This window comes from Orbicella faveolata, unplaced genomic scaffold, assembly GCF_042242905.1.
Source record: "Orbicella faveolata isolate gen_17 unplaced genomic scaffold, um_ofav_v1 contig_25, whole genome shotgun sequence".
In the NCBI taxonomy this organism is placed as follows: domain Eukaryota; kingdom Metazoa; phylum Cnidaria; class Anthozoa; order Scleractinia; family Merulinidae; genus Orbicella; species Orbicella faveolata.
The window spans coordinates 14,066,417-14,092,944 of NW_028301553.1; the positions used below are offsets into that span (position 1 = coordinate 14,066,417).

At 39.0% G+C, this 26,528-nt stretch overlaps 1 protein-coding gene and 3 long non-coding RNA genes across 29 annotated transcripts in view; 2 read left to right on the plus strand and 2 right to left on the minus strand.

The window, feature by feature from the left end:
• LOC149109077 (uncharacterized) overlaps positions 1-26,528 on the minus strand; it is a 48,323-nt gene that overhangs the window by 19,608 nt on the left and 2,187 nt on the right. Inside the window, exon 2 of the long non-coding RNA XR_016208383.1 lies at positions 3,636-3,825. This is a non-coding gene — a long non-coding RNA (uncharacterized LOC149109077). The remainder of the gene's footprint in view (positions 1-3,635; positions 3,826-26,528) is intronic.
• On the minus strand, positions 6,738-8,152 carry LOC149109079 (uncharacterized). Its single transcript, XR_016208382.1, has 3 exons — positions 7,950-8,152; positions 7,769-7,849; positions 6,738-7,378 (listed from the first exon to the last, which is right to left on the minus strand). It is a non-coding gene; the product is annotated as an uncharacterized LOC149109079 (long non-coding RNA).
• LOC110069432 (uncharacterized) overlaps positions 8,615-26,528 on the plus strand; it is a 48,321-nt gene continuing 30,407 nt past the window's right edge. Inside the window, exons 1-6 of one of the 26 annotated variants that reach the window (XR_016208348.1) lie at positions 8,724-9,310; positions 9,464-9,508; positions 9,899-9,935; positions 10,379-10,454; positions 11,457-11,489; positions 12,486-12,845. This is a non-coding gene — a long non-coding RNA (uncharacterized LOC110069432). The other 25 variants (XR_016208341.1, XR_016208344.1, XR_016208349.1 and 22 more) reach the window with 25 other exon arrangements.
• Positions 9,902-21,008, plus strand: LOC149109080 (uncharacterized). Its single transcript, XM_089293703.1, has 7 exons — positions 9,902-9,935; positions 10,077-10,314; positions 10,379-10,454; positions 11,457-11,489; positions 17,702-18,319; positions 18,395-18,432; positions 20,708-21,008. The coding sequence occupies exons 1-7, from the start codon at positions 9,902-9,904 to the stop codon at positions 20,772-20,774; spliced, it is 1,104 nt and encodes a 367-aa protein (XP_089149829.1). The 3' UTR covers positions 20,775-21,008.

Sequence of the window (26,528 nt, forward strand, 5' to 3'; positions counted from 1 at the left end):
CCGTTCTTAAAATTTAATTTTCAAACTGTTTTGTTAGCATAGCTGACAAGCGTCTAAATGTCTGTGAAGGAGAAAGGCTAATTTCCCACAAAATTGACGTGATTTCCTTAGTCGAACTGTAACTAAAAAATCGTATACACCAATAACGAATTTTGCACCTGTTTTAACAAATAATTAGTTCGTTCGGTTTCTGATTCGACGCTCGTTATGTGCTTATTATTTATTTATTTATTTATTTATGTATATCTATCTATCTATTTATTTATTTATTTATGTATATCTATCTATCTATTTATTTATTTATTTATTTATATCCTTCAGTATTAAAAATCGATCATTGGATAATGCAATTCAAGAGTTTTCATCGGCTTAGCCTTCATGATATGTGAGCCATTATACCATGCTCTAAACATATAGTAAGCACACGCGTAACTTTTTTGGAACGTTTTTAACTTGGTAAAATATTGATATTTTCCAAGTTGTCGTGGTGGGTCGATTTTACTCCTTCACTCCTTCACTTCCTGTTAGACATTTGGAACCCGGGGGGGGGGGGGTACACCCATATGAGAAGGGGGTCAGGGATGCTCGTCTGAAAATTTGAATTTAACTCCTAAAGAACACTAATGTGGGAGTTGCTCGAGCTTCATTAGACCCCAAAAAGATATCATTTAAAACGGAAGAGGCTCGATTGCTAGCGACTGTTCAAGAAAAGATCCCGCGCGCACTTGTAGACTCAACTCGCGTACTTGAGAGATCAGCGGAGAACAAATGAGAGCGTTTCTTTTATTATCATTATTGTTATCATCATCATCATTATCATTATTATTATACATAAATAAATAAATAAATATACATTTATATAGCGCCATTTTCCATTAATTGTCCATGGCGCTTTACAATACTTTAAAAATTAAAATCCTAAGTTTAAAATCCTAAAATTAAAATCCTAATCCTTTAAAAACTTCGAGTGCACCCTGAAGGATACTTTGACAGCTAAGAATGGGAACGTTTCGTCCTCAACACCCTAAGTGAGACCAGAATCTTTGATTTGTACCCGAGACGACGAGCATCTCCGAACCTATTCATATAGGAGTCCCCCCCCCCCCCCCCCCCAAACAGGTTTTGAACAATGCGCTGTCTTACAGTCGATTGCATCGTGTCAAGTTAGCTATTCTTTGACTTTCTGGCGCAAGTACTCAATATCTTACCGCAGAAATGATCTAAATTGAATAGATTTTCGCACGAATGTTTTTATATATAGAAGCTAATTATTATATAAATAGCTCATTTCCTGAAGGTGTCCGTTTATACAGGTTTAACCGCACTTGATTGCCGAAAAACTGAGATCACAAAATCGCAAAAATTGATGAGCTGAAATTGAATTGAATTGAAAATCACAAAATTGATGGGCTGTACGAATTTTCGAATTATGATCCATGCCGTGATAAGATAAGATACGAACTTTATTAACGTGTCGAAGTCGCTAGCGTACAATGTATACTAATTGGGGAAAATAAACAGACAAGAGAATTGAGGAGAATTTGAACGACGCGTTTCGCTATTATTTGTACAGTATTGTAAATAAATACTTCAAAGATGAATGTGGACATGGCGAAATGATTTGAACAAAATAGTTGATAAATAGGAAAAAGAAACATTACACAAGAATCACTGGGAGTTCAGCAGTCACTAATATCGCCTTGGAAAGGGAAGAAAACAAAAGAAGAAAAAAGAAGTTATTACAACACGGGGTATTGGTATTTGGTAACCCATTCAAGCAGGAACCCCACCGAACAGGGCTTAACTTTATTGAGCGGAAAGGACGCGCTGCTGTCTTCGTGATATTATGATTGCCTGTGAAAATAAACAACGAAAAAACAGGAATGAAAATGAGAATCCGATTATACTTGGTTTGCTGATCAGACAAGGAGCCGTACTTTCTTCATAATTGCCAATAACTTTTCAACGGCGTTGCATCTCCTTGTGTACTCTCTTACCGTTGCGTTTTGCCAGTGGGCTTAAACTGTAACTTAATCTTCGGATTAAAACCTCAAGTAGCATCAAAATTGTACTGTTTACAGACAATCCATTTTCCAAGTTGAGTGGCTCATGGCCAGTTTGATTATTTTTTCTTTTCTATATTTTGGGGACGCTTCCAGTAAAGCAGTTATTCCACTCGCGCATGTTGGATATCAGATGATTATGGCCAACGCGCGCTCGTGTAGTAATTTGTTAATTATTTATCTATTTTCGATAACGTTTCCTGCTTATTTTTTATGCAGAGTGAAAAATACTGCGCTTCACTAGAAAAGCATGACTCGTAAAAAAAGTACAATATTTCAATCATTTGTTCTCTTTCTCAGTTCTAAAAGCCCTTTAATCAATCATTTCCATTTCAAGTAAACGAAATTCAGGACGCATAGTTATCAAAAAATCCCTTACACTTTTGCATATTTCGGGAGTCTTTAATTTAAGATTTATAAAAGGAAAGAATCGATTAAAAAAAAGACCACGTGGTTCACTTATTGCTATCACGAAATTTTCCCTCTCGAGAAATATTAACCGGCTCTGTCTCGCAATCACCGATTCCAGTGTAGAATTAGTGTACAAAACGCGTTTCTGTGGAACACTCTGTTCGGTATCACAGCTTTCCACTCAGGTCTACTGTTTCAACGCCCTACAGTTACCTTCCCTGTGGTGTCGGCACTTCAGTACACAGGCCTTCCAATCGAATGAAGCACATCGGCCCAGGTCTAATTAACATAGATGCATGCCTTAGCTAGTGCCCTTTAAGTTGGAAGAGATGTGAGAGTACTGGTACTAGAGAAGTGAAAGGGTCGAGATTTCGGATTTAGATAACAAGATGCAAGATTTGCAGTGGTTACTCCACATCAGGTAGACTCTTTACCAAGCCTGGCCTAAAACTCTCATACGTCCTCATCGACTCCCTTCGACTCTGCCACGCTCTTCACGCTCTATCACGCGCCCTCATCGACTCCCTTCGACTCGATCACACTCTTCACGCTCCATAACGCTTTACCACGCGCCCTCATCGACTTCCTTTGACTCGATCACACTCTTCGCGCGATCACACTCTTCACGCTCTACAACGCTTTACCACGCGTCCTCGTGGACTCCCTTTGACTCGATCACACTCTTCGCGCTCTATCACGCTCCCTCACCGACTCCCTTCGTTCAGACAAATACAAAATTGGTGCGAATGTGATGAATTGAAGACAGGAGTCAAGAATCGCAGAGCAGTTTCGCTGACACGAGGCTTATTTCTTAAAAGCAAGGCCAAAAAGACAAAAATTCCCGAGCCAGAATTTTCGTCACCACTGTGTTCTAGGCCGAGTCTCTCTCTTTATTTACTTTTCTGTTAGTCGATCACTTAGTATTTAAGGTTTTGTTAACTAGACAAATAATTTGTTTATATACATGTAGAATAAATTTCATTAGTGTAAATTTAGGATTAATTTAAAGGTAAATCCTTTAACTAGTTAGGTTAAAGCGTTCTTAAATTTAAATTAGATTTTATTATTGTAAATGTAGAGTCAAGTGTAACCTTAAACTTCCTAGTATAGTTTTTACTGTTTTAGGAGCACCCAACGGCCCTTTCCCTCTATGAGACAAACCTGCATGGAATTGTGGTAGTTGTATTCATCAAGTCAATTCCAGTCCAGGTTTTGCAGGTCCAAGATGGCGGACGACTTCAGAGGGGATGAAAAGTCGCTTTGAACGGACGAAGTAGTGGCATTACATGTTCCGAATGCTTCAATAATGCAAGGAGAAACGCTGGGGCTAATTATCTTTTCCCAAATGAGCCTGCATTGAGAGAGAAGTGGATAGCTTTTTCATTTTATCGACTTTTAAATTTTAAATGTTGTTATTTATCCATAGAAATCATTTTTAGATGCCATTCTGTTTTATAAATAAACTCATAGTATAGTTCATGATTGTTGTCGCTGCTTTAGAAATATATTGTCAAAGATTAAGGATTAAGGACTTAAGTTAAGAAGATCAACTGAGAGCAACTTGAGAAGGTAAATTTGAAAAAGGTGCCGTGAACTTCAAATGAATATCAATAATCCGCTAATCTTACACTCATGAATATGATACAGTTGTAACATTGCTACTACGAATGGTGAGAAAAACGCCATTCTCTGACAAGAAACAACTCGGTCTATTGAAAATAAGCTAAATCTCGGGACGGAAAATTGAGGACAGAGGAAGCAAGCCACATCGTCACAGTTTCTACTATTTCTAATAACCACCGACTTGAATAAAAGTTAATTTACTTGTGAAAATTAATGCTCCTGGTATAAACTGCATTTCGTTTAGGAATCACATATAAATAATGACGGGAAAAATTAGCAGGAAAAAAGGAGAAAGGGGGGGGGGGGTGAAGGAACAGCAACAGGGGAAGGAAAAAAGTTGGGAGAAAGAAAGGAGGAAAGGATGGAGGAAGTAGAGGAAGAGGTGATGCTGGAGGGAAAGGAGAAAGGGACAGGACTCCGGATCGAGCGATCTGGGTTCGAGCCCTTGCTGGGGACATCGTGTTGGGTTCTTAGGCGGGACACTTTACTCTCACAGTGTCTCTCTCCACCCCGGTGTACAGTACAAATGGGTACCGGCGAATTTAACGTTAAGCGGTAACCCTGCGATGGACTAGCATCCCATCCAGGGGGAGTAGAAATACTCTTAGTTGCTTCATACTACAGAAACCAGAGATAGGTGCCCGCCAAAGGTGCCCGCCTGATGGGCCACTTAGCTCAAATGCAGACTTTACCGTCTTATACTTTGAGACAACAAGCTGTTTGTATTTTAGATGAATTTAGAGAAAGGCATCTATTCAGCTATTTGTTTTTCTATAAGAGAGAGTTAAGGAGAATTATTTAAGTGCAGCGCGAACTAATTTAAAATCACTTTTTCCTACATTTTCCTGTATGTAAACATCAGTCGCTGATATACGCATTTATCGGGGTCAGCTTTTTTATATAAGGAAGATATGAAGAAGAACATTATACTTTGCCCCTGGACGTTTTTAAACGGATTGACTCGACGAAATCTGACTCATTTTGTCAAAAGGAAAGCAGTGCAGTAATTTCATACATTTTCTACAGACCTCCGTCACGCTCTTTTGCGCATTCGTGACACGCTAGTATATGAATACTAATTGACCAACATTTGTTGACAAATTTTGAGCCTAACTTTCAAAGCCTAAACTACAGAAAAATCTACCATAAACAAAGAAATAGAAGCCTCGCAAACGTCCGCTCGTTCGCGAGAATGAAAAACTCTATTGGATCACTGGATTATACAATTCATTTCAAACTATTTTCTCTGCTTATCTCACTCGTTCTAGAACTTCCGTTGTCAAAATCAAATTTTAACTTTTCTTCCCCTATACGAATGCGTGGGCAAATCTTAACTTCTTCGACTTCTTCTTCTTCTAAGCGAAGGGAACTGAAAATAGATTTGGAATTCCCCAGAAAGCTGGCAGAATTAGTGCGTAATTCTAAAGCGAATAGGAATAAATAGAAGGCGACCAGTTCGTTACGGTCAATGCATTGTTGGAAGAAGAATCGCAAGATCGCAGCATTGCGTTACATATTTAAAACTCACTTTCAATCGTCAGCGAATGATTCCTCCGCCGATATTCAGTCAAAAGGTACATACCAAATCATTAATGATACTTACATTGTATAACGAAAGGTGTTAGAATTGTTGTTATCCACAGTGATCAGAAAAAGAGCTTTAATCATCAAGTGTAGCGGTTTCAAAAAGCGGTTGTTGTGAAGTCGCGTCGCCACGTTTCTCGGGAAAAAAACAATCTTTTGGCCCTTAATTGTGGGACCCAACCTCCGCTCAAACGCGCTTCGAACGCCTTGCAGAAAAGTTCCTTGACCGTCATGAGAATCCTCGAATCTTATCCTTGTTGAAGATCCTTACTTCAACGTCCGTGCCTTCTTTGGTAAATTTGAAGCAAACTGAATACCTTGAAAAGGAAACGAAAAACCCTACAAGCTGAATTCACAATGCAATTTAATAGAACGACCTGTTATTTGCAAAGATAAACAGTATAACAAATGAGTCCTATTCGCGAAATTTGCAAAAGCAAGGATTCAAGTAAGCAACAATTTTAGAGGGGAAAAACACTGGCCGAGAAATGATATCTTGCGATTTTAAACAAGTTTTCTAGAGCCAACCACACTTTTCCTGAATAAGTTTCCAAAAAGCTTAACTATGTATATATTTCAAGGGAAATAGGTTACGCCGATGTTAAATCGAAAAGCTGAAAGAATGAAACCTTTCCAAATGTAAATATGAAACATTTAAAATCCAAACATGGCTTCAAGCGACTTTCAGTGTCGAAAAAAATTCTTGTCAAAAAGAGCTATATTCATAGGAAATCATCGATATGTTTATTTCTTTAATCAGGAATTATAAACTATTTGGCGTGTTTTACAGAATAAATGGGAGCGGCAGAAAATGGCCATGCTTGAAGGGACAAAAAATAACTGATCATTGATGACTTCGTATGCTATTACAATAGATATATTTTCGAATCTTTTACACGGGAACGCCGAGACTTTTTGACACAGTTGATGTAGTGACTGATGATGGTTTTTCACTGTCAAAAGAACAACAGCTTCACACAACCAAAATAAGCCCACCTTAGCTGTACAAAATATACCCTACAACTAAATAAAAACACAGCAAGCGCCAAGCAAAAGTCGTGAGCTGAACTGACTTTATTCACCAGCCTGGTTGCGGGAAAAGAACATTATATGGGATCATAATTTATTATTGTTGCAACATGTTGAAGAAACGCTCTTTGACACTTTTCTGTTACAAAATAACGTACAGCAATTTTAATGGTTCTATGATAAGTGATAGTTTAAATATATATATTGCTTCGAAACATATAAGACACTCAAAGTGCAATTTGGGAAATTTAACTTTCGGCACGTTTCAATAAAGCCCCACAAAAGCCAAAATAGAGAGTATAGTAAAACTACATTACAGAGCGCAGTTATCCACAGAAATAAATAACTAATATAGTTAAAAAATGTTCACAAGGACAACAGAATTAGTTGAAAAGAATCTAGTCGTTTTGAAATGAATGAAAATATGGAACGAAACCACCGAAGCGAAAATGAAGGAGAAGATCCATTTCAGTACGTGTCCTTTTGCGTCAACCGATAGCCTTTGAAAGGCTTCAACCTTATTTGCTGCAGTCTGGCTTCAAATGTTCAACAAACACAAACATTGTGTTGACGGGATTTAACTTCTCCGTGATGCATAAGCTCCTCGTGTTCATATCATTTCATTGCTTGAATTTCCATGCATTTTTTTCTCGTGCTGATTCGTCATTCTGAAATAAATAAACAATCAAATATGTAAATTATAAACATCGACGGTCTATGAAATCGGATTCCCGATACGGGTGAAAACTAAGAACATCGCGGAGTTCAGTTACATGTGCAAGATCTTGAAAAATGATAAAACGTCGTAAAAGGAGAAGAAATGGCACAGAACTAATTACAACTATCATTATTCATTAAATTGTATCTTAATTGCGAAGTGTAAGAAAATTTTCCCGAAAATGTCGTAAACGATTTTATATTCAAAGAAGTCTTGAAAGGGTTTAGAACATCGTGTAATGAAAGTAGCTTTGTCTAATTGACTTTGCAATCCTCCATCGATCTTAGAAGAAGTTAAACGAGTAACATAATACTACAAATACACATCGATGTAATTTTACCTGCGGTTTCCTCTTCGTCGCTCAATTCTTCGAAGGAATATTTCGGTTTACTGTGCGATTCCTCCTTCGCGTTAAGCTCATCTATAAACGAAGGAACAATAACATTTAGCCTTCAATCGCGCAACAAAGAGCGCAACAGTAAAAACGCAGCCAAGAATAGAATATATATGCACTGCCTTACCCTTCATTGGCGCGTCAGGGGGTGAGTTCGCTGCAGGCCTTGTTAAAAGGCACCCAAAAGAGAATGCTATCGCTTGAAATTTCTCTTGGTGAGTCTTTCCTTCGAAGAGCTTTGCGACTTTGGGATCCATTGCGTTTGGAATAACGAGGTTGGTGAGGTATGGAAATCGTAAAACCTTTGACCATGAATACTTGAGAAGGGAAAAAACCCAGCAGCCCTCTTGTCTAAAAAGGGAAATTTTCCACCAATCAGGATGTCCGAAGTGACGTGGAGCTTTTGTTTCATTGACAGAACTTGTCACACGCGTTGTGGAGCTTAAAATATCAATCAATCAGAATGCGACGCTTTAGATAGCTGGAAAATTGCGTGACCATGACAAACAGAAAGCAATTAAATGTTGAGCGTCTTAAACAAAAGCAGACTAACATCTACTGAAAGAAAATAAAGGACGACGCTGATTTCTCACGCGATGAAATTAAAAGCTGCACAAAGCAATATACCCCAAGGCAATTTTGCAAAGTGCGGTTTCAACTCTCAAATACACAATGGCCAAAAAAGGAATAATTCTTGCTTCAATTGTGATTCTATGATGTTCAGACAACAGAATTCACGATGTAAAGATAACAGATCCCGTGCACAAAGAGGCGTCAAAGACATTGATATACATTTCTCGCCACCTTGGCGCTTGCAGAATGACAGATTGTCACTTAAGCTGTGGGGTGCGTCCTCATTAGCACTTCTTAAACTGCATCACAAGCACATATTTTGGCCATGAATCATCTCGAAAGTGCTTCGCTAGCGCGTTTTCTAGTAAACCTCGAAAGTGCTTTGCTAGCGCGTTTTCTGGGAAAGCGAAAAACAATCAAGAACGACTTCCTTGTGTCAATACGCCGTCAAAACAAAGAGATGATGCCATCGTGGGAGAAAAGATTTGCAACCAAATCAGGAGATCATGCGCCAAACGTAACTGAAGGTCAGATTGATTGACTAGTTCACTGAAAGACGTCATACTTTGAGCAAGAAGATAAAGGCAATTCCACTTATTTGTATTGATACTTTGCGCAACACAAAGGAGACAAAATGAACCTCGACGAACCAAGTTGGCAAGAACGTTGCGCGTCGACCAAAGACGCGCTCTCCTGTTCTTTCAAGACAAGCATCAAGTTATGGTTTATTGGAATGTTCCTCCACATCGCTTCGAACATTTGATGCGAAGGGAAAGTCCCTCCTCTGATTACGTTGCAACTAAACTGCGCTCTTTCTCGCCTTCTTATGTATATGAAGGCGTGGCGTGCGCATCTTCGTAGCACAAACAAGAGGCACACATTCTGTCAGCGGAGAACCCAAGAGAACTAAGAGAAGTACCGAATTTTGTTTTTTTTTGTTGTTCTAGTTTAATTTACGCCCAACTTTTCCCCAAAACGAATAAGCGTGTGTGTGTACTGAATATCTTGTGTAAAGTTTTCTGAAGGAAAAACAAATTCGCGCGTTCCTGATATTTGTTTTCCATTTAGTCCTCAGAGAGTTGAGTGTGGCGATGTAAAGTTTCGATTTACAGGGTAAGAGAAATGGTCACCATTAAAAAAAATTCAACGCATATAAGTGCTAGTCAGGTGATTTTAACCTGCCAATCATTTGAATGTCGATTTCCCTCCAATGGGCGCGCGACACCTATAAAACCCTATTTTCCGAACAAAAACTCTAAGGTCTAGCTCGAGCTAGAAAACCCATTAGGTTCTTTCTGTCTACTATCCATTTTGAGAAAGAATTAACATGCCTGGTAAATCTAGACCAACTGCAAACACCACCACAGATTCCGGATACAATAACAGCAGTTCACAGACAAAACCGAACACGCAAAGCTCTTCAAGTAGTCGGGAATGTAAGCCCCTTTTTGACACTTTTCGTTTTTAAAACATCTAACGAGCTTTTCGTCTTTATTATTTCAGCGCATGACTCGAGCTGTACTATTCTCTGATGAAGAAGGTAAGTAATTGTCCATATCTTTACAGTGTGATTATCCGTATACATCTCATTACTCTTTCCCAATATTGCGGGCTTGTGCGTCATTTTTTGAGGGCACGCGATTCGCCTGTCAACAGCTTTTTTTTTTTAATTTGCTGAAAGTCATTCAAACCGCGCATGGTCGTGTCAATATATCTGCAGTCAGCTTAGTCAGCATCATCATAGTCGAGTGTGAGTTTCCCCCGACTGGACACGTTACAATTGATCCCGCCATGCCGCCAAGAAAATGTAGACCAACGCCTTGCACACCTACCGAACCAGGTTTCCCACCTAAAGAAAAGGCAATACAGCCTTCTATCCAACAGCAACAGAGTAAGTTCATATATGCGCACACCTGTGGGTAAGTTCGTCTTTCTCTCTTCCCTTTTGCCGTGAACCATCTAACAAGCGTTTATTTCTTCCAGATACTGTTCCACCGTCTCAGTGCCAGCAGCAGCAGCAGCAGCAGCAGCAGAAACAGTAGCGGCGGCAAAAGAAGAGGTAAAGACGAAAGTAAGAAGTTTTGTTATTTTTCTACTTATTAAACGATGTGGTTTAAAATTGAACTGGTCGCTCAATTCAAAATGGCGGACCATGTGCTTCTTCCTCGAGATGCATCAAATTGAGTTATTTTTGTTATTACAAAAATTGGTTTAAAATTCGTGTACTGTATCTATTCAAGATTTGCTACTTTCCAACAACTATTTAAAATCTGGTTTTGAAAAACTGTTTTGTACAAATGTAAGCTTATGTATGAGCATGAAGCTTTGCACAATTGTTCGAGCAACACGGCAGCGGATTCACTCGTTGTCTTTCCAGCAGTCGTTGCTTGATTCGGAACCAATTTTCCTCCTGAAGATTCACGCTGAACACACTGAGACTGATGATACAAAACGTGGCATAGTATAGAACGGAAAACTAGTAAGTCTTAGTTTGAATGAAAAATGTTCGCCTAAACCGCGTCGCAGCGTGATATAATTTAAGGGTATATTTAGAAAGAAAATCTTCGGTACACTCCAAGGTCGATTCAATGGTCAGCAAAAATCAGCTTTTTCTCGGTGTTCAATCAAGCAAAAACTGAACACAGAAACTCCGCTCCCAATACGAGCCACGTATGCCTTGAAAGTGTGGTAATGAAATAAATTGTGCTTGCCATACGTTTTTATGACAAATACGAATCCTGCGGGTTACGGACAAGACTGAGTGAACGAGCAAGCGTCTTAGAATCAGTAACCTTTATGAATGCCTGGAAAATCTAGAGCAACAGCTAATTTACCTCTTGATGCTGGTTATCAGTGCGTTAGACGTGTTCAGCAAGTAGTGGAGGGATGTCGGAGATCTCCTTGCCAAACTGCAACTCGCGCAAATCCACGGAGGCGTAGAAATCCGCGTGGAGTTGTTCCAGCCAAGAAACCTTCGATGTAAAGTATCTATAATGCGTGTAGTTTTAATTCGTTTTCCCTTTTCTGGCACATCTAACATGCTTTTTCTTCTCTATTTCAGCATGGTTCGCATCCTGTGCAATACTTTAAGAAGGTGAGTTGTTACATTCAGCTTGTTTCAAAAGCGAAAGTGATTCTTTGCTAGTGTTTAGCCACGCAAACCTTAGATACTAGATAGCGCTGCCCTTCACAAATATACGATTCGGTTAATCCCGAATTGTTAGCGAAACAAATCATTTCACTAGTACATTTAATCTCAGTTGTATCGATTTTGGATTCAAGTATAATATCAGAGATGTAGAATCTGTCATCAGTTATTTCAAAGGCTGAATGCGTCCTTCTTCGACCAGGAATTGCTTGCACAGCACATTTCCAGAGCGTCACTACAAAGCAGCTGAAAGTGATATCTGAACACAAAGTTCGCTTTATTTTCATGGAAAATCATTTACTGTTTCCAAACCACTTCATAAAATCACAATTTTAGCAAAATAATATGGATTGTCCACCGCAAATCTTACTTCCTGATAAATGTTACAAGATGGTGCAGTGATTCCCATATTCATTTTGTCTTATTTGCTCAATCTCCAATTGAATTCTACTGCACGTTTTACGTTCAGATTTCGTGAAAATGTCCATTCCTAAGTCAGTTTACATCCATTACTTTTTTAAGTTGAAAGTAGTTGGTCTATGTTTTGAAAATAGTTGTCAGTGGATTAACACAAGGAACTTGATCAATGCACGCGGGATTTTTAACATCTATGTGGCTTTAATAGTTTCTGACCACTAAGTCCTTTGTTAGCAAATAGAAAACTTGGACCTGATTTAGTGATCTTAACGTTCAACAGATGAAGAACATTTGCGCGCTTTCGTATACTTTACAATTAAATCAAACGAAGAGGAAAGAACTCACTCATAATTCGATAAACACAACTTAAATAAAGTGACTGACCACATTGCCCTCGTGTCTCTATACTCTAGCAAACATGGTCTTAGTTGGGAATCAGAAATACATTTCCCTTCTCCCCTAGGTTATGTTTTTGCACTGTTAGTGTTAGGAGGAGATAATTAATAAGAATATCCTGTTTTTCAGAAACCTGACACAAGAAAGAGAGTATATGAAGCCTTGGGCACAAGGACCAGATGTGTTATCTCTTCTGATCTGTTTTCTTTAAGTTTACTTGTGACAGTTTGCAAGCCTGTTTTGAAAAACTTTAGACTTTTGTAGTTGGAACATTACTTTGTGTCAATAGGAAAAAGCTATTGCATGGTATTATAATCACGTGTGTTTAAGTGCATGTATCATTTTTAAGTTAAATTCAGTGCTTGTATACGAGAAAAGCACCATTTATTCTATCATTTCTGGCGTGAACTGTGAAACGCATGATTTTTGTAGAACATAGAGCTATCATGAAATAAACATTGTGAAGGAAGTACCTTCAGTTCTGTTTCATTTACGACTTACACGTGGTGTTTCTTAGCTTTTAGATGCGTGTAAAACATTGATATTTCAAGCATGAAAACAGACTACTTTATAAGTGAATTCAACATAGCTTCGCACAAGAAATTTTCAACAAGGCAATTAAACTGACATTGAGCAAAACCTCCTGTTAAATAGCTTCCACACTGTGCAAGTCGTGGTATTATGAATCTGATGAAACTAACGCAAATTTAGTGGTATTCTGTTGGAAAATTTTCACTACAAGTTTGATTAAACACAAAACGCGCTTTTCTAAGGTCTGAAATATGCGGAGTAAGCATATTTTTGACAAGAAAAGCATCTGGAGTGCCACATAAATGGAAATTGTGTATTTCAAAACAAAGATATACAAAAATAGAAAGCGGTTTCGCCAGCATTTTCCAGTATGCAATGTAAGCACATTTATTTTGGTCAACCAACATCCCGCCATCTCTATGGAAACCCAATGCACAACCCATTCAAAGAAAGCGCTTAGGATTGATTTCCCGCCCTCGAGAAACAAAGACGTCATGATATGTTAAAATTTTGTGACCCGCACATCTTTGAAGAGTTATGGTCCACGGTGCGACCTGGGTTCCGAGGGGGGGGGGGGGGGGGGGTAAAATAACTCGATAAAATTTCTTTCTGCCGTAATTTTACGCGCAACGTTTCCCTGAAACAGACAAATGACGTGTGTTCCTTTGGCTGGCGATCATATCCTCTTTGCTGTTTCGGCAAATTATGGCTCGTGCTGCATTTTGCTATGAAGATAGAGGGTTAGCAAATTTTCTTTGCGTTTGACGAGAATACATTCTGTTGTTCAAAACACATGCTGCTCAACCTAAGCATGCTGTCAATCAATCGAATGCGGAACTCAGAGAATAGAGACCCTCATGAATATATGCAACATGCCCATAAAAAGGATCGCCATTTCCGCTTTGCGTCTGCTTCGGCAAGATAAAGCTAAAATAGCACGGTAACGGCATCGCAACATTATAAAACGCATTTACCATGACTGGAAAATCAGGATCTACCGGGAATTCGGGAACTGATGCTGGATATGGTGGAGGCAGTTCAAACAGTCAAGGGAATGGCGGGTGTTGTGAGTGAAAATTAGAGGAGCTTTGTCGCGGTTCGCTCATCTTGAGCAAATTTTTCTAGTTCGTCGTTTGTAATCAGCGTCAGTCTTCTCCTTAACCATCCTTGTTCCTTTATGGTTTATTATAATTTCTTTGTTGTTTTTCTATCTTAAGGCCGATTTACACGGTAAGACTTTGTCGCATTCGACAAGCTTACGACAGGCCTACGACATGAATTGTTTCGTGTAAATCAAACCTACAACTCGCTTACGACTGTTGTGTACGTCAAAAAAAAAATGTCGTAGAATTTCAAAACATGTTTTAAGACGCTGCGACAATCATAGCCGAAGTCGATAGAAAATAACGTATTTTGTGACAAATTTCTACTTAGCAGGGGACGAGGTGAAGTGCTGTTGCGTCAAAATGGCGGACGAACTTGTTGTTGACTGATTCACTTGAAGACGTTTCTCGAAAAGTACTGAACAGATTAAAGCGAAAAACATCTCTTTAGAAAGTTCTTTTCAAAGCGCAGGACAGCTAAAATATTTTTTTTTACTCTGTTAGAACTTTCGCTCCGAAAACTCAAGGTGTAAACTTTTGCATGTTTAATTTTGTAAGTGAAAAGGTCGAGCGCGTGTAAATGGTCCTAAGTCATGTCGTAGGCCTGTCGTAAGCTTGTCGCGTGCGACAAAGTCGAACCGTGTAAATCGGCCCTTAGTGAACTATTATTTTCAGGTTTCCTTCACTTTAAAGGTAATTTTGTCCATGGCCAAAATAACTCAAACTGCCGCGACTGAACTCCTTTAATAATATCATGTGCTTCTCTCACTTGTGAACTATCTGACTGGTTTTTTTCCATTCTATTTCAGCATGCATAATCTTAAGGCGAGAAAAGGTAAGTAGCTGTGTTTCGCTTCTGAGCAATCGTTGTTGATATTGAAGATCATCATTTGTACAAAATGACGGACTTAAGCGTCACCTTTGGATTAGGCTGCATCCAATTTATGCTAAATTTTGTTGATAGGTAGACCGGAACTCTTTAGATAGATCAGTTCTGAGGGGTTGACCAAACGTTTGTTGAATACAAACCGTGTGCGCCGCGCACACCAGAAAAGCGCGGGATCAGGCGAAATACGTGCTACTTCGGTTGATAATTTCTCGTGGCCCAAGCATAGAGCGCAAAAGTTTCTTCGTGGATCGTCAATTATGACAGGAAAATCGAGAACGAGCGCTAACAGCAGTCACGACGCAGGTTATACAAAGAAGAAAGCTAAAAAAATCAAGAAGAAATCTAGTCAGAGGAAGACTTCCAACGGTCGACCCAAAACTAAAACGGTCACGCAAACAGTTGTTTCGCGACGACGGACAGCCGGACGGGCTTCAAGTAACGTATATTGCTAGTCATTAAGATGTTTTTCTTTGCAATTCTGCGACCTAACGCGTATTTTTATAACTCTATTTCAGAGTGGCGCGACTCCTGTACCATGACCTAACAAGGTGAGTTGTATTGTTTTTACTTTTTTTCTTGAGTGAAAGTGATTTCCGTTATCAAGTTACCACCCACGTCTTGCAAGACGGTGTTGCGTGTGATACGAAGATGCGATGTTCTAAAATTAGGAATTGCTGGCGAAAAAGATCATTTTAACGGTAAAATTAATTGCAAGAAGCATCCATTTTGTACTTTAGTATGATGCCAGCTAAATGAGAAATAAAGAATGTCATTACATATTTCAAAGGCCGAACTTTTCCTTCTTTAACCTTGAATTGCTTACAAGGCACTTTTCGAGAGCATCGCTCGAAAGGAGCTGAAAGTAATATCTAAACGAAAAATTAGCTTGCATTTATCGCTGCAAATCGTGCAAGCATTCTTTTCTTAAAATCACCAACTTAGCAAAATCCCAACGAAAATGTTGGAATAATTTACTTCATTAGAAACGTTTGAAGGGAAAGGATACGCTCTTGCTTAGAGACTAACGGAAAATGGAGGCCGTATGTGCAGTTTATACTTAAGCAACGCTCAAAACACGAGAAAGAAACTAGATGATTATTGTGATAGAGAAGAGCATTAGAGATACTGGCTACATCGCCCAAATGTTTCACAACACCTAACATACAGGGACTTCCATCTTAGATAATCTATAACTCTCCATTACATTGCTCTCTTCCCCTGAGATATATCCTTTTTTACAACCAGTGCTTAGCAGAACCAGAATAAATAAAATTATTTTGTCTTTTAGCAACCAAGAGGAAGAAAGAAGAGAGGATGAAGACCTTGGAAACAAGAACGGATGATTTATCTCTTCTTACATTGACCAAGTTTAGCTGTTACTATTTGGTTGCAGGCCTCAGTCAGCATTGAAAGACTTTAGCAATTTTATTGCAGTTTTCTTCGAGTTTCTGTAGTTTTGTTCAAAATATTTATCACAAGGATTAGGCTCGTTCTTTGCACCTTTGAAGATATTATATCCAAGTCTATTTAAAAACATGTACGGCACTTTGAAGTTGAATTTCTTCAGCACAAGAATAGCACTGTTTGTTTCATGAACGTTGGAAGCATTCCATCATTTTGAGCTTTCATTTCTAATGTGAACTTTGCAAGAGTCGAGTACTGATGTTGCGGAACACGGCTTTGTGAAATAAACATCATATAGAAAGTATCTTCAGTTGCGTTTTTGTTTATGGCTTACACGAAGTGTTTCGTTAGATGATAGATGAGGGTAAAACATTGATTCTCTGACCACGTTAACAGACCAATTTAGCAGAGAATACAAAACTAGCTTCGCGCTCGAAAATGGTCAAAGGGAATTGAACGAATATTGAGTATAAACTCTAGTAAAATGACTTCCATACTCTACATGTCTTGGCCAGTATTAAGAGCAAATCTATGAAGGACAAAGTTCGCAGTATTCCGTTGAAAATTTTTAATACATGGACGGCTAAATATTACGTGCGTTTTTCTAGCGTTTCATAATTTGCGGCGTAAGCATATTTTTATCAAGTAAATCACGTGGTTATTAGACAATTTCAAAACAAGAATACTCATAAATAGACAGCCCGTGGCTTTGCCAGCGTTTTGTCATATGCAGTGTTAGCAAATTTTCGGTCAAGCAACGACCAACTGCCGCGGCAGTGGAAACCCAATGAGCGCACACAACCCATTCAAAGAAAACACTTTGATTGATGAAATGATTAACAGCGATTGAAAGCGACGCGAAAATAACGTGAGAATCCATTTTTCCATGGCGCGCAAACTTCATAATAAGAATAGTGGACAAATTTAAGTTTGTTTAAATATAAGTGGGCAGACAGGACCAGAAATAATAAAACAAATTATTCGCTCACTTCTTGTCTTATAACTATTTTCGCACACCACAAACGAAAGAAACTGAATTAGGATCGTTACGCCTCAACAAACTCCTTCAAAATTCCCATTCTCGTGTTCTTTCCAAGCACCAACAGTCATTGTTTACTCGAATATTCCTCCATATCCTTACGAACATTCGATCTGACGGGAAGTCCCTGGACTTATTGCGTCGCAACCAAACTAGGCTCTCTCCCGCCATCTAGAAATAATGATGCCATAGAAAGAACAAATAGTATGGTCCCCGCACCTTTGTATACAAATAGAGCGCATTTTGTTTGCGCATTCGACGAACCTTCTCATTGGTTTAACAGTGCCACGTCCAACAAAATATTGTGATCCTTCGACATAAGCTGTACGAGGTAGAAAGAAGAGGACATAGGTCAATTTATATTGAAAGAAACTGACAGTTTTCAAAATGTCTGGAAAATCTGGGGCAACAGGGAATTCTACAAAGGACGCGGGTTATTCCAGAGACAACTCATGTCGTGGAAATCCACAACGACGAACAAATACGTCGAGAAGCGGGGGACGTGAACACTCCGGCTCTGCTAGAAGCAGCGAGAGTAGCAGGAATTCTGGCGGACATTCAACTAATAGACCACTCCAGCACTCCGGCTCTACGAGAAACGGCGAGCGTAGCAGGAATTCTCGGGGACATTCAGAAACTACATCACACCAGCACTCCGGCACTGCGAGAAGCGGCGAGTGTAGCAGGAATTCTCGGCGACATTCGGAAACTACATCACACCACCACTCCGGCACTGCGAGAAGCGGCGAGTGTAGCAGGAATTCTCGGGGACGTTCAGAAAATACATCACACCACCACTCCGGCACTGCGAGAAGGGGCGAGTGTAGCAGGAATTCTCGGGGACGTTCAGAAAATACATCACACCACCACTCCGGCACTACGAGAAGCGGCGAGTGTAACAGGAATTCTCTACAAAGTTCAAGTGATACATCCGACCAGCACTCGCCAAATGTTACTACCTCCGCCGATACCCAAAGCCAACCGAATTGCGAAGGAGGTAAGAGATAATGGGACGTTTTCCTTTGCTATTTTAAATCCTCTCTCTAACGAGTGCTTCTTTTTCCTACTCCAGGGTACAACTCGTCCTGCATTTTGCAATGACAACAGAAGGTAAGCAGAGTTTCAATCATTACCAAATACCTTGGCGGCAAATTGACATCATCAGATTCATCTGTGTTGTGTTTCCTTAAGAGCGCTGAGAAAATAGTTGTCTTACAAGGGGGAATGAGGCGATTCAAAGTCTAAATTTAGGAAACTAAGAAGAGACTGCCTCGGCAGAAAATAAGTTGTCTATCACTGAAGCATTAGTTTCACTCGACAGCAAGGACAGGAGTGTTAGTATAACAAGAGCTGAATCAAAATGTCCAAGAAACCAGAGCAACAGACAACGCGCCGGTGGATGCGCCTAATAAAAGGCGCAACCAAAGAAGTGAAAATTTTGAGATAGAACCAACTGCTGTAGATGTAGTATATCAGGAACCCGATACGTTAGGTACCGGAAAAAGAAAAAGAATACCTAGCGAGTAGTCCCACCGTCAAAGAAGGCACTCAAAACCAACAGATTGAGTGAGGGACAGCAGAGAAATTTCTCTTCTACTGAAGACACTCCGAATCCACAGGATAGTGCCAGGGCTTCTGATATTTCGCGCGGTCGCGGAGCTGCGAATTTCATGTAAATCCGCAAAATGCCGCGGAATTCACTAGAAATCGTACCAAATACATGTCGGTACAACATATTTGAAACTTATCTTGGCTGTTGGGGCCGTTTACTTGCCGTAAACTTGCAAATTTATCGTGAAACTTCGTCACTGCAACGGATAAACAACATCCTAAAACTACCAGGCGTTCTTGGAGTAATGTTGCGAAAAACTGGGCACTCTCTGTGGCCACGATGTAAAAAGCTTTGCCATTGGCGCATTTCTTGAGCGCATTGTTGTTGAAAGAGCAAATGATGATCACTGTTAAAAAAAACCTCTTGTCAAACAAATACAAACACGCAAGATAATCCAAATTTTCCTGCAAAACAAAATCGTCCGTTTTACAAAGGCAAAACGGTGTATCTGTCGTTGCATAGGTTAACAGTCGTAATTTTCCGAAAAAGTTTGCAAAATTGCTGTCTTTTTTTAGTTAAAAACGTTCGCCAAATTGGTCCAAAACCGATCGCTTTCCAGCGAAATGCGCCCAGAAAATGCCTCCCAAATCGGCCGTTTTTACCGATCGTTTTTCAGCGAAATTTGCCCGGAAAATTTCCTCCAATTTCCCGCGAAATCGGCCGTTTTTTTCCGCGAATTTGTCTCGGAAAATCCCGCGAAATTTGACCCTTTTCCGCAACCTATCAGAAGCCCTGTAGTGCGGATGTAAGTACCACTAAGTTACATTTTTCTGGTGTATTTTAATCATGTAAAAATTTTACCGACAGAAAGCGTGAGCCATTCCCTCAGCATTTGAGTTTTAAGTAGGATTCGACAAAAAATACATTATACAGGAACATCCTTTACCTTGCCCCTAAAGCCAGCGACAAACTAGACGATTTTATACAATCATCCGGCGACTGGGAAAAATCACCCTCTGTGCACACTGCTACTAACGCGTGCTTTCACTAGCATTTCTGATCTCCGCTACGAGCCTCGAAGTCGTCGATATGTCTGACATGTCAAATATCATCTAAAATTTCCGAAGGTGATTTTGCAGCAGTCGATGAGCGTGTTAACAGCGAATTGCGACGAAATTCGCTTGCGATTTTCGCTAGCTATGAAAATCGCCGCAACAACGCATTGAATCGACTGGTGTGTGGCTGGCTTAATATCACTTATCTTCTACAACCTGCTCGAGAGATATAGAGGATATTACATGCCCGCGCGTGGATACGAATTTTATCTTCGAGAGTTCAACTCGATATCTCACGAGTGAGCGCAGCCAACTCGTGAGATATTGAGTTGAACACGAGAAGATAAAATTCATATCCACAAGCGGGCATGTAATATTGTGTTTATTATATAAACATACTAATGAGGACGTTTTGACAATTCTCCGAAGATTTCCGACCACTTTCCGAAGATTTCCGAAGATTTTCCAAAATTGTTCCGAAGGCCAGGTTAACGCTTCCGAACATTTTCCGAACATTATCCGAACATTATCCGAAGATTGCAGAAGAAGACCGAAGAAGATCCGAAGATGTTTCGATCATACATCGACAAATTTAAATGTAATTAAAGGGAGAAAAGAAAAATGTTATAAGAAAGGAATGATATCTTCACAGTGTGAGAGATAAAAATAGTATCTTCACTGCGCGTGATGAAGATATGATTTTTTAGTAAAAGGAAAAATCCTGGTATTTCACTGGTGTTTATGTAATAAAACTGAATATTATGTTTTTTCCCTGCAGATTTCAGAGGACGAAGAAAACGAAAAAGACAAAAACTAGGAGTTGTTCAATAATAAAAATCGTCTAGCCGAATAACAGTTCTTGTCGTATACAGACTTATTGTGAGTTCCCTGTTGTAATGCGCACCCTTTAACACTTCTGCAATGTATTATATGAAACGCTTGTCAATGCCGTAGAGACTAGACTGTTCGCAGGTCCTCGTTGCAATGTCTGATAGTAACGCGCACATTTAAACTCGACATTTTAAATTCTGTACTATGTTATATGAAAAGTTTATTAAATATGTCGCGTTGAAAACATATCACTTGGTGTATCCATCAATAAAGTGTTACTGGGCAAGAGAGGGTCACTAAAACGAGTGATTATTTCGTATATTCTCATCAACTTTCTCATGAACACGTATTGAAATTGTGAAGAGAAAACGGATATTGATCACTTTTGAAAAATTTTTAAACAGACAAATTTAGAAAAAGTACGGAAGATACATTATAAGAACCTATCACGCTTTATATCCGCGGGTTGTGAAAAATATTTGAAGGATAATAAACTCAATAGCCTCCATTTAACTTCAAAAATATGCCCGGATATTTGTCTTTAGACATTATCTGTTCCTCGAAGCTTACAAATTTCCTGTCACTTCACGGGACAGGTAATGTCCGCAGACAAATATGTGGGCATGTTTTCGCGCCAAAGGGAGGCTATTGGTTATGTGTGGCCACATTCACCACGCGTTAATGCTAATTCTTTGGTTGCACTGTCACGCAATAAAAAAATATTTCAAAAACTATTCAGTATATAAAGTCAAGAAATTTTGATGTTATAGGAGATAAATAAAGAAGACACTTCTCCAAGTGTTAGGTCTGAACGTTTTCCCAAACTTCAAATATTCGTCCAAATATTTTGCGCAAATTTACAGAGCCCAGTATGGAGGCGCCATGTTGCTATACCTCCATGGTACACCAACATGGCAGCCGGAAAATAGTGTAAACATCTGGAACTTACTTTGGCTATCTAGGCGACTGATTAACTGAACTGATCAAGCACACATATAAACAAGCACTTTTCCTAATACTTTAACTTCTAAAAAGGCTTAAAATCACGAGAGGAGTTATCTTTTTTGACAAACGCGTTCATCGCTTTATGTCACGCACCGCCATAACTCTGAAATTCAAAATGTGCCTGTTCAAAATGTGCGGACGAAGCAAGCTGTTGAGGTGAAAAGCTGTTAACAGATATAAATTTACCGCCTCTTGTGCCTGATGAGGATAACAGCTTTGGTGGCTCTTTAGTTTTGGTTTTTAGAAAGTGATGACGTCACGTGCATACCAAGATTAACAAAAACGCGAACTCATGCATAAAATTTGTTTTTTACTCGAAAAATGGCCAATTTTAATCGAGTATCGTTACTTGATAGAATAAACAAAATAATCTTTTCGGGGCCAGTAACTAACTCGATTGCGAGGGGCCTGATTCATTGGAAATTCAAGGCATGCTTGAACTAATAGAGAGGAATTTAGAGAATGCGCACAAGGACATTTCATCCCAGTCACCTGCGTTTTGTTCTTCCGCGCACAAAAGCCCTGGGCCGAAAATTGCACTTAAGAGTCATACAAATTTGCCACTCTAGAAATGGGAAGAAACCTGGGGCAGGTCTCATCTCGCAGTAGCTTGTGAGGCCGTTACTAGGCACAAAGCTATATTGTTTCCAGTAACGATCCCACAAGCCACTGCAAGATGAGGCTCGCTCCAGACTTCTGCTCGTTTCTAAAGCAGCGAATGGAAAATTTCGAGTGCCGTTCAAGCCAAGTTATTCTGTTTATCTAGATGATCGAAGGAGTTCTTTAATGCGCAAACATGTAACCAGCATAAAAAAATGTCCAAAAGAAGAAATGAAGGAAAATACTAACCCGAGATATTAGAAAGGCAAGACAACAAAGTGGCAAATGAGAAAAAACGAACAGCTAAAAAAGAATGCCATGGATATCATGATCTACTGTCGAAGAAATGTCGTTTGAGACCGAATCTAACACCAGACAATGAAGCAAAAGACAGCATCCCCTATTTTAAAGACCCGTTTTATTTCGAAGCAGGTGTCTGCTGAATTGCTCATTCGTCTTCATTGCAGCGTATGAGCACACAAGGTGCTATTCATTGTGAAGCAAGTTGAAACTGAAGGTAAGTGATTGAAACTGAGGAACAACATCGAAGAATAGATTGCGCGCATTTGGCCTGTGATTTATAAACCAAAATTCTGTCGATTTTTAAATCAAAATTCTATTTGGTCTGCTTTGTCTTCTTTTGAAGTCTAAATTGTTTTCGTTTAGAAAACCAGTCTTCGTACGAACGAAGGAAAGCCATTCTTTGAGTCGGTAAAGACGACTGTAATTCAAGCGAATTTTCGCAATTGTTACGCACTGTAAACTTCACTCATATTCCAGAAGAAAAACTCTATACAACTGGCAAGTAGATAAATCCGGCCCGACCATTAATTTTTATGACCTAATTGTTTTAAAGTAGCAGTATCACAAACGACAGGCTATACGTTTACGATCAACAAATTCGGAAAGGGCAGCAAAACACGAGCCTAAAATTAGACCTCCATAGCTCTAAATTAAACGATTAAGTTGCATATTTCAAAAGCTAGTACAATTCTGCGGCTTTCGCTTTTCTACTAACAAACAGTTTCATTTAATGTATGCGCTTGAATAATGACGAAAAGAATTGAAATAAAATTTCTTTGTCTCATTCAAAACAAGCAAAAGATCAACGATTTTTGATAAAAAGACGATGACAGAAGTATTAACGTTATTCAGGAATTAAAAGTTAAGCAAGGTTTAATCCCTCCCAGCCAGAAGTGCTTTCAAGTTACGATTTTAAGTTACCTGTAAAGGTTGGTCAAAATCAACACTGAAGAACAAATATAAATTACGGAGTCACTAATCGTTATTTATAAAACTAAATTCAAAGTTAATTAGCGCTCATTAATACAGCTAAGCCTAAACACGCTGCTTTAAAGATTCACATGTACGAGTAAGGCGTTTAATTTTCTCGAATATTAATTATATAGAGGTTGATTTTTGAGGTTATAGTCTGTGGTAACGAGTGTTACTTAATATCATGTTAATTGCACTCGTAAATTAAAATCGCATTATCGGAGAAAGAGTAACCTACAGATTATTGCCCGTTGTTTATTTTTAAGCCGTGGAATGTAGTTATTCAAACAAAGGAATTCTACCAATTAAACTTGTAAACAACTTTGCAAACAGTAATCTAAGCTCGCTTTCTAAACACAGAAACTAGTTCAACGGTTTAAATTACGAAATTCTTGCCGCGATTTAATAGATTGAAACTGTATTTTGGAACGACGTGATCACAAGAATCGTTAGCGGATTCAAGGATGATAGCGCAAACGAGTACAGTCGCTGGGGCATCGCTTGTTCCTAATTTATAGCGCAAATGTCATCAAAATCCCAATTGAAACAATCACAGAGACAAGCATGCATGCAATTCACAACGTAATATCAACGCTCAACTGCGCACTACATGTGGCGATTTACAACCACCGCAAGTTGTGGGAAGCAACTAACTGAACATCGATTAACCTCTATTTTCCTGTAGTGGTATACTCTACTCTACCTCACAATCTCTAGCGTTTTACTGTTACTAAAGAACGTAGCACAAGTCCTGGCATTAGGCTAACTGCAAGATGGAATTCAATCCATAAAGATCTTATCGATCGGTCTCACAATTATCCTAATGAAACAGGCACAAGACAACAGCGAGATATAGCTCATCATCACGCACACTATAAAAATTGCGGTACCTGGAGAGCGCCTTCCAATACAGTTCGACATCACCGAGTATCTTCGTCTTTAACTTCTTCTCTAAACATGCTTCAAAAGGATCTTTGTTTGTTCTAACCCCTTGCGGGCTTTGTTCTTATCACACAGCCTAGACGCGCACAGTATCAGCTTTGTTGCCGTTAAGACTGCAAAAGCGCAGTTATCAGACACGTAATCAATTGGCGTTTCCATAGCGATATAATGCGTGGCTTTTAAAGGCGGATTCCTATTGGTTGATTAATCTGCCGTGACACGCGCGCACGCTCGCATGCTTTCTTTTTGTCGGCTTTTTTCAATAGCTGCCAATTTGCACGCGCATTTTATCTTTGCTGCATTTGAAATACCGTGCGCTTTCATGATTGTAGAAGAGATAAGTAGTCTATAACCTGAAGGCTCGATCGAGAACACGGTACTACAAACTAACAATTTCATGGCTTATGTAACCCATTTGAGGTTTCAATTTTAAATAAAAGCTTGAGAAAACGTACCCTTAAGTGTCATGGGAATTTTAAACGTAATTTCTGTAGAAAATTGTTATCGTTTCAACCATCTTAAAAAAATATTTCTTAGACATTAAGGCGCTCTTTCAAATGAACAAGCGTCTCTCGTTTGCGGGGATACAATGGTTTTTAACGCAACATTTGTTGTAGTAACACTTTGGCAGTTTCTTATAATCACGGGCCTCGACAACCTGCAACAGTTTCACCCGAACGTTTTGGAGTTGCTACTTTGCGCGCAAAGTTTCCAGAAGTTTGTAATACTGCTTTGTTGTAAGTTGTCTGGCGTAACGTGCGTGAACACAAAAATTATCCTCCACGAAGCATACAGCTTTGAAACCAAAAATTAAACACCATCACAAGTCATTCGAGTAGACTGACTTATCTAGGATCACTTACGCCCTGTAATTAAAATATCACCCACTATGAACAACGAAAACACACCAATCTTTAAAAACACATGTTAGCGCGTCCGCTCCCGGATATGACATTAAGAAGCCTGCGACGATTTTTACTTTATCTTATTTTAAACTCATTACTGCCCAAAAATCTTACTAATATTTGATAATTATGCTGGCGGTTAATGAAGTTGTCTGCCTAAGGCGTCTTTAGTTATGTCTAGAGCTATATACTTTTTGCTCTATACTGAGCGCACGAAAAATCCTTGCTTGCAATGTGACCACATTTATGCAGACAATTACCGGTATAAATTCTGCAGATAAGGACAAAGCTTGAATGACAGAACAGATAAGTATAGAGCTTGAACAAACCAATTTTAATTAATTTTTTTTTTCACTCGGTCTACTTTAAGCTGGTTTACTAACTAAACAAATTAAAAGATCATGAAAAAGAATTCTCACACATCACTGTTATGAAATAAAATTAGATTCCTAATTAAAACAAGACGATAAAGTAAAATGCTTAAAAATTTTACCCGCATTAAATTTAAATACAGTAAATGATTAGTAAAAGAACAAGACATAGCCCTTTAAATACTGCAAAAAAATGGAATATCTTTTTATTATTTTTGAATAGGTAATGGTAAAAAGTAAAGTCTGCATACGAGCCAAGTGGCCCATCAGGCTGCAGCTTATCTCAGTTTCTGTAGCATGAAGCAATTAGGAATATTTCTATCCCCCCCTGGATGGGATGCTAGTCCATCACAGGGTTACCCCCAGCATCAAGGTGGCCAGTACCCATTTATACACCTGGGTGGAGAGAGGCACTGTGAGAGTAAAGTGTCTTGCCAAAGAACACAATGCAATGTCCCCAGCCAGGGCTCAAACCCAGATTGCTCGATCCAGAAACAAGGACACTAACCACGACACCACTGCGCCACATTATTCTTTTCTTTCTTTTTTCAATAATAATTGTTTAATCAACTTCATTTCATGCAATTTCTTTATAACTTTGATTTATTTTTGTTACTGTGTAATTATGTTTATTAGTAGCAATTGTAAATTGAAAGTCTTTGTTTCATTG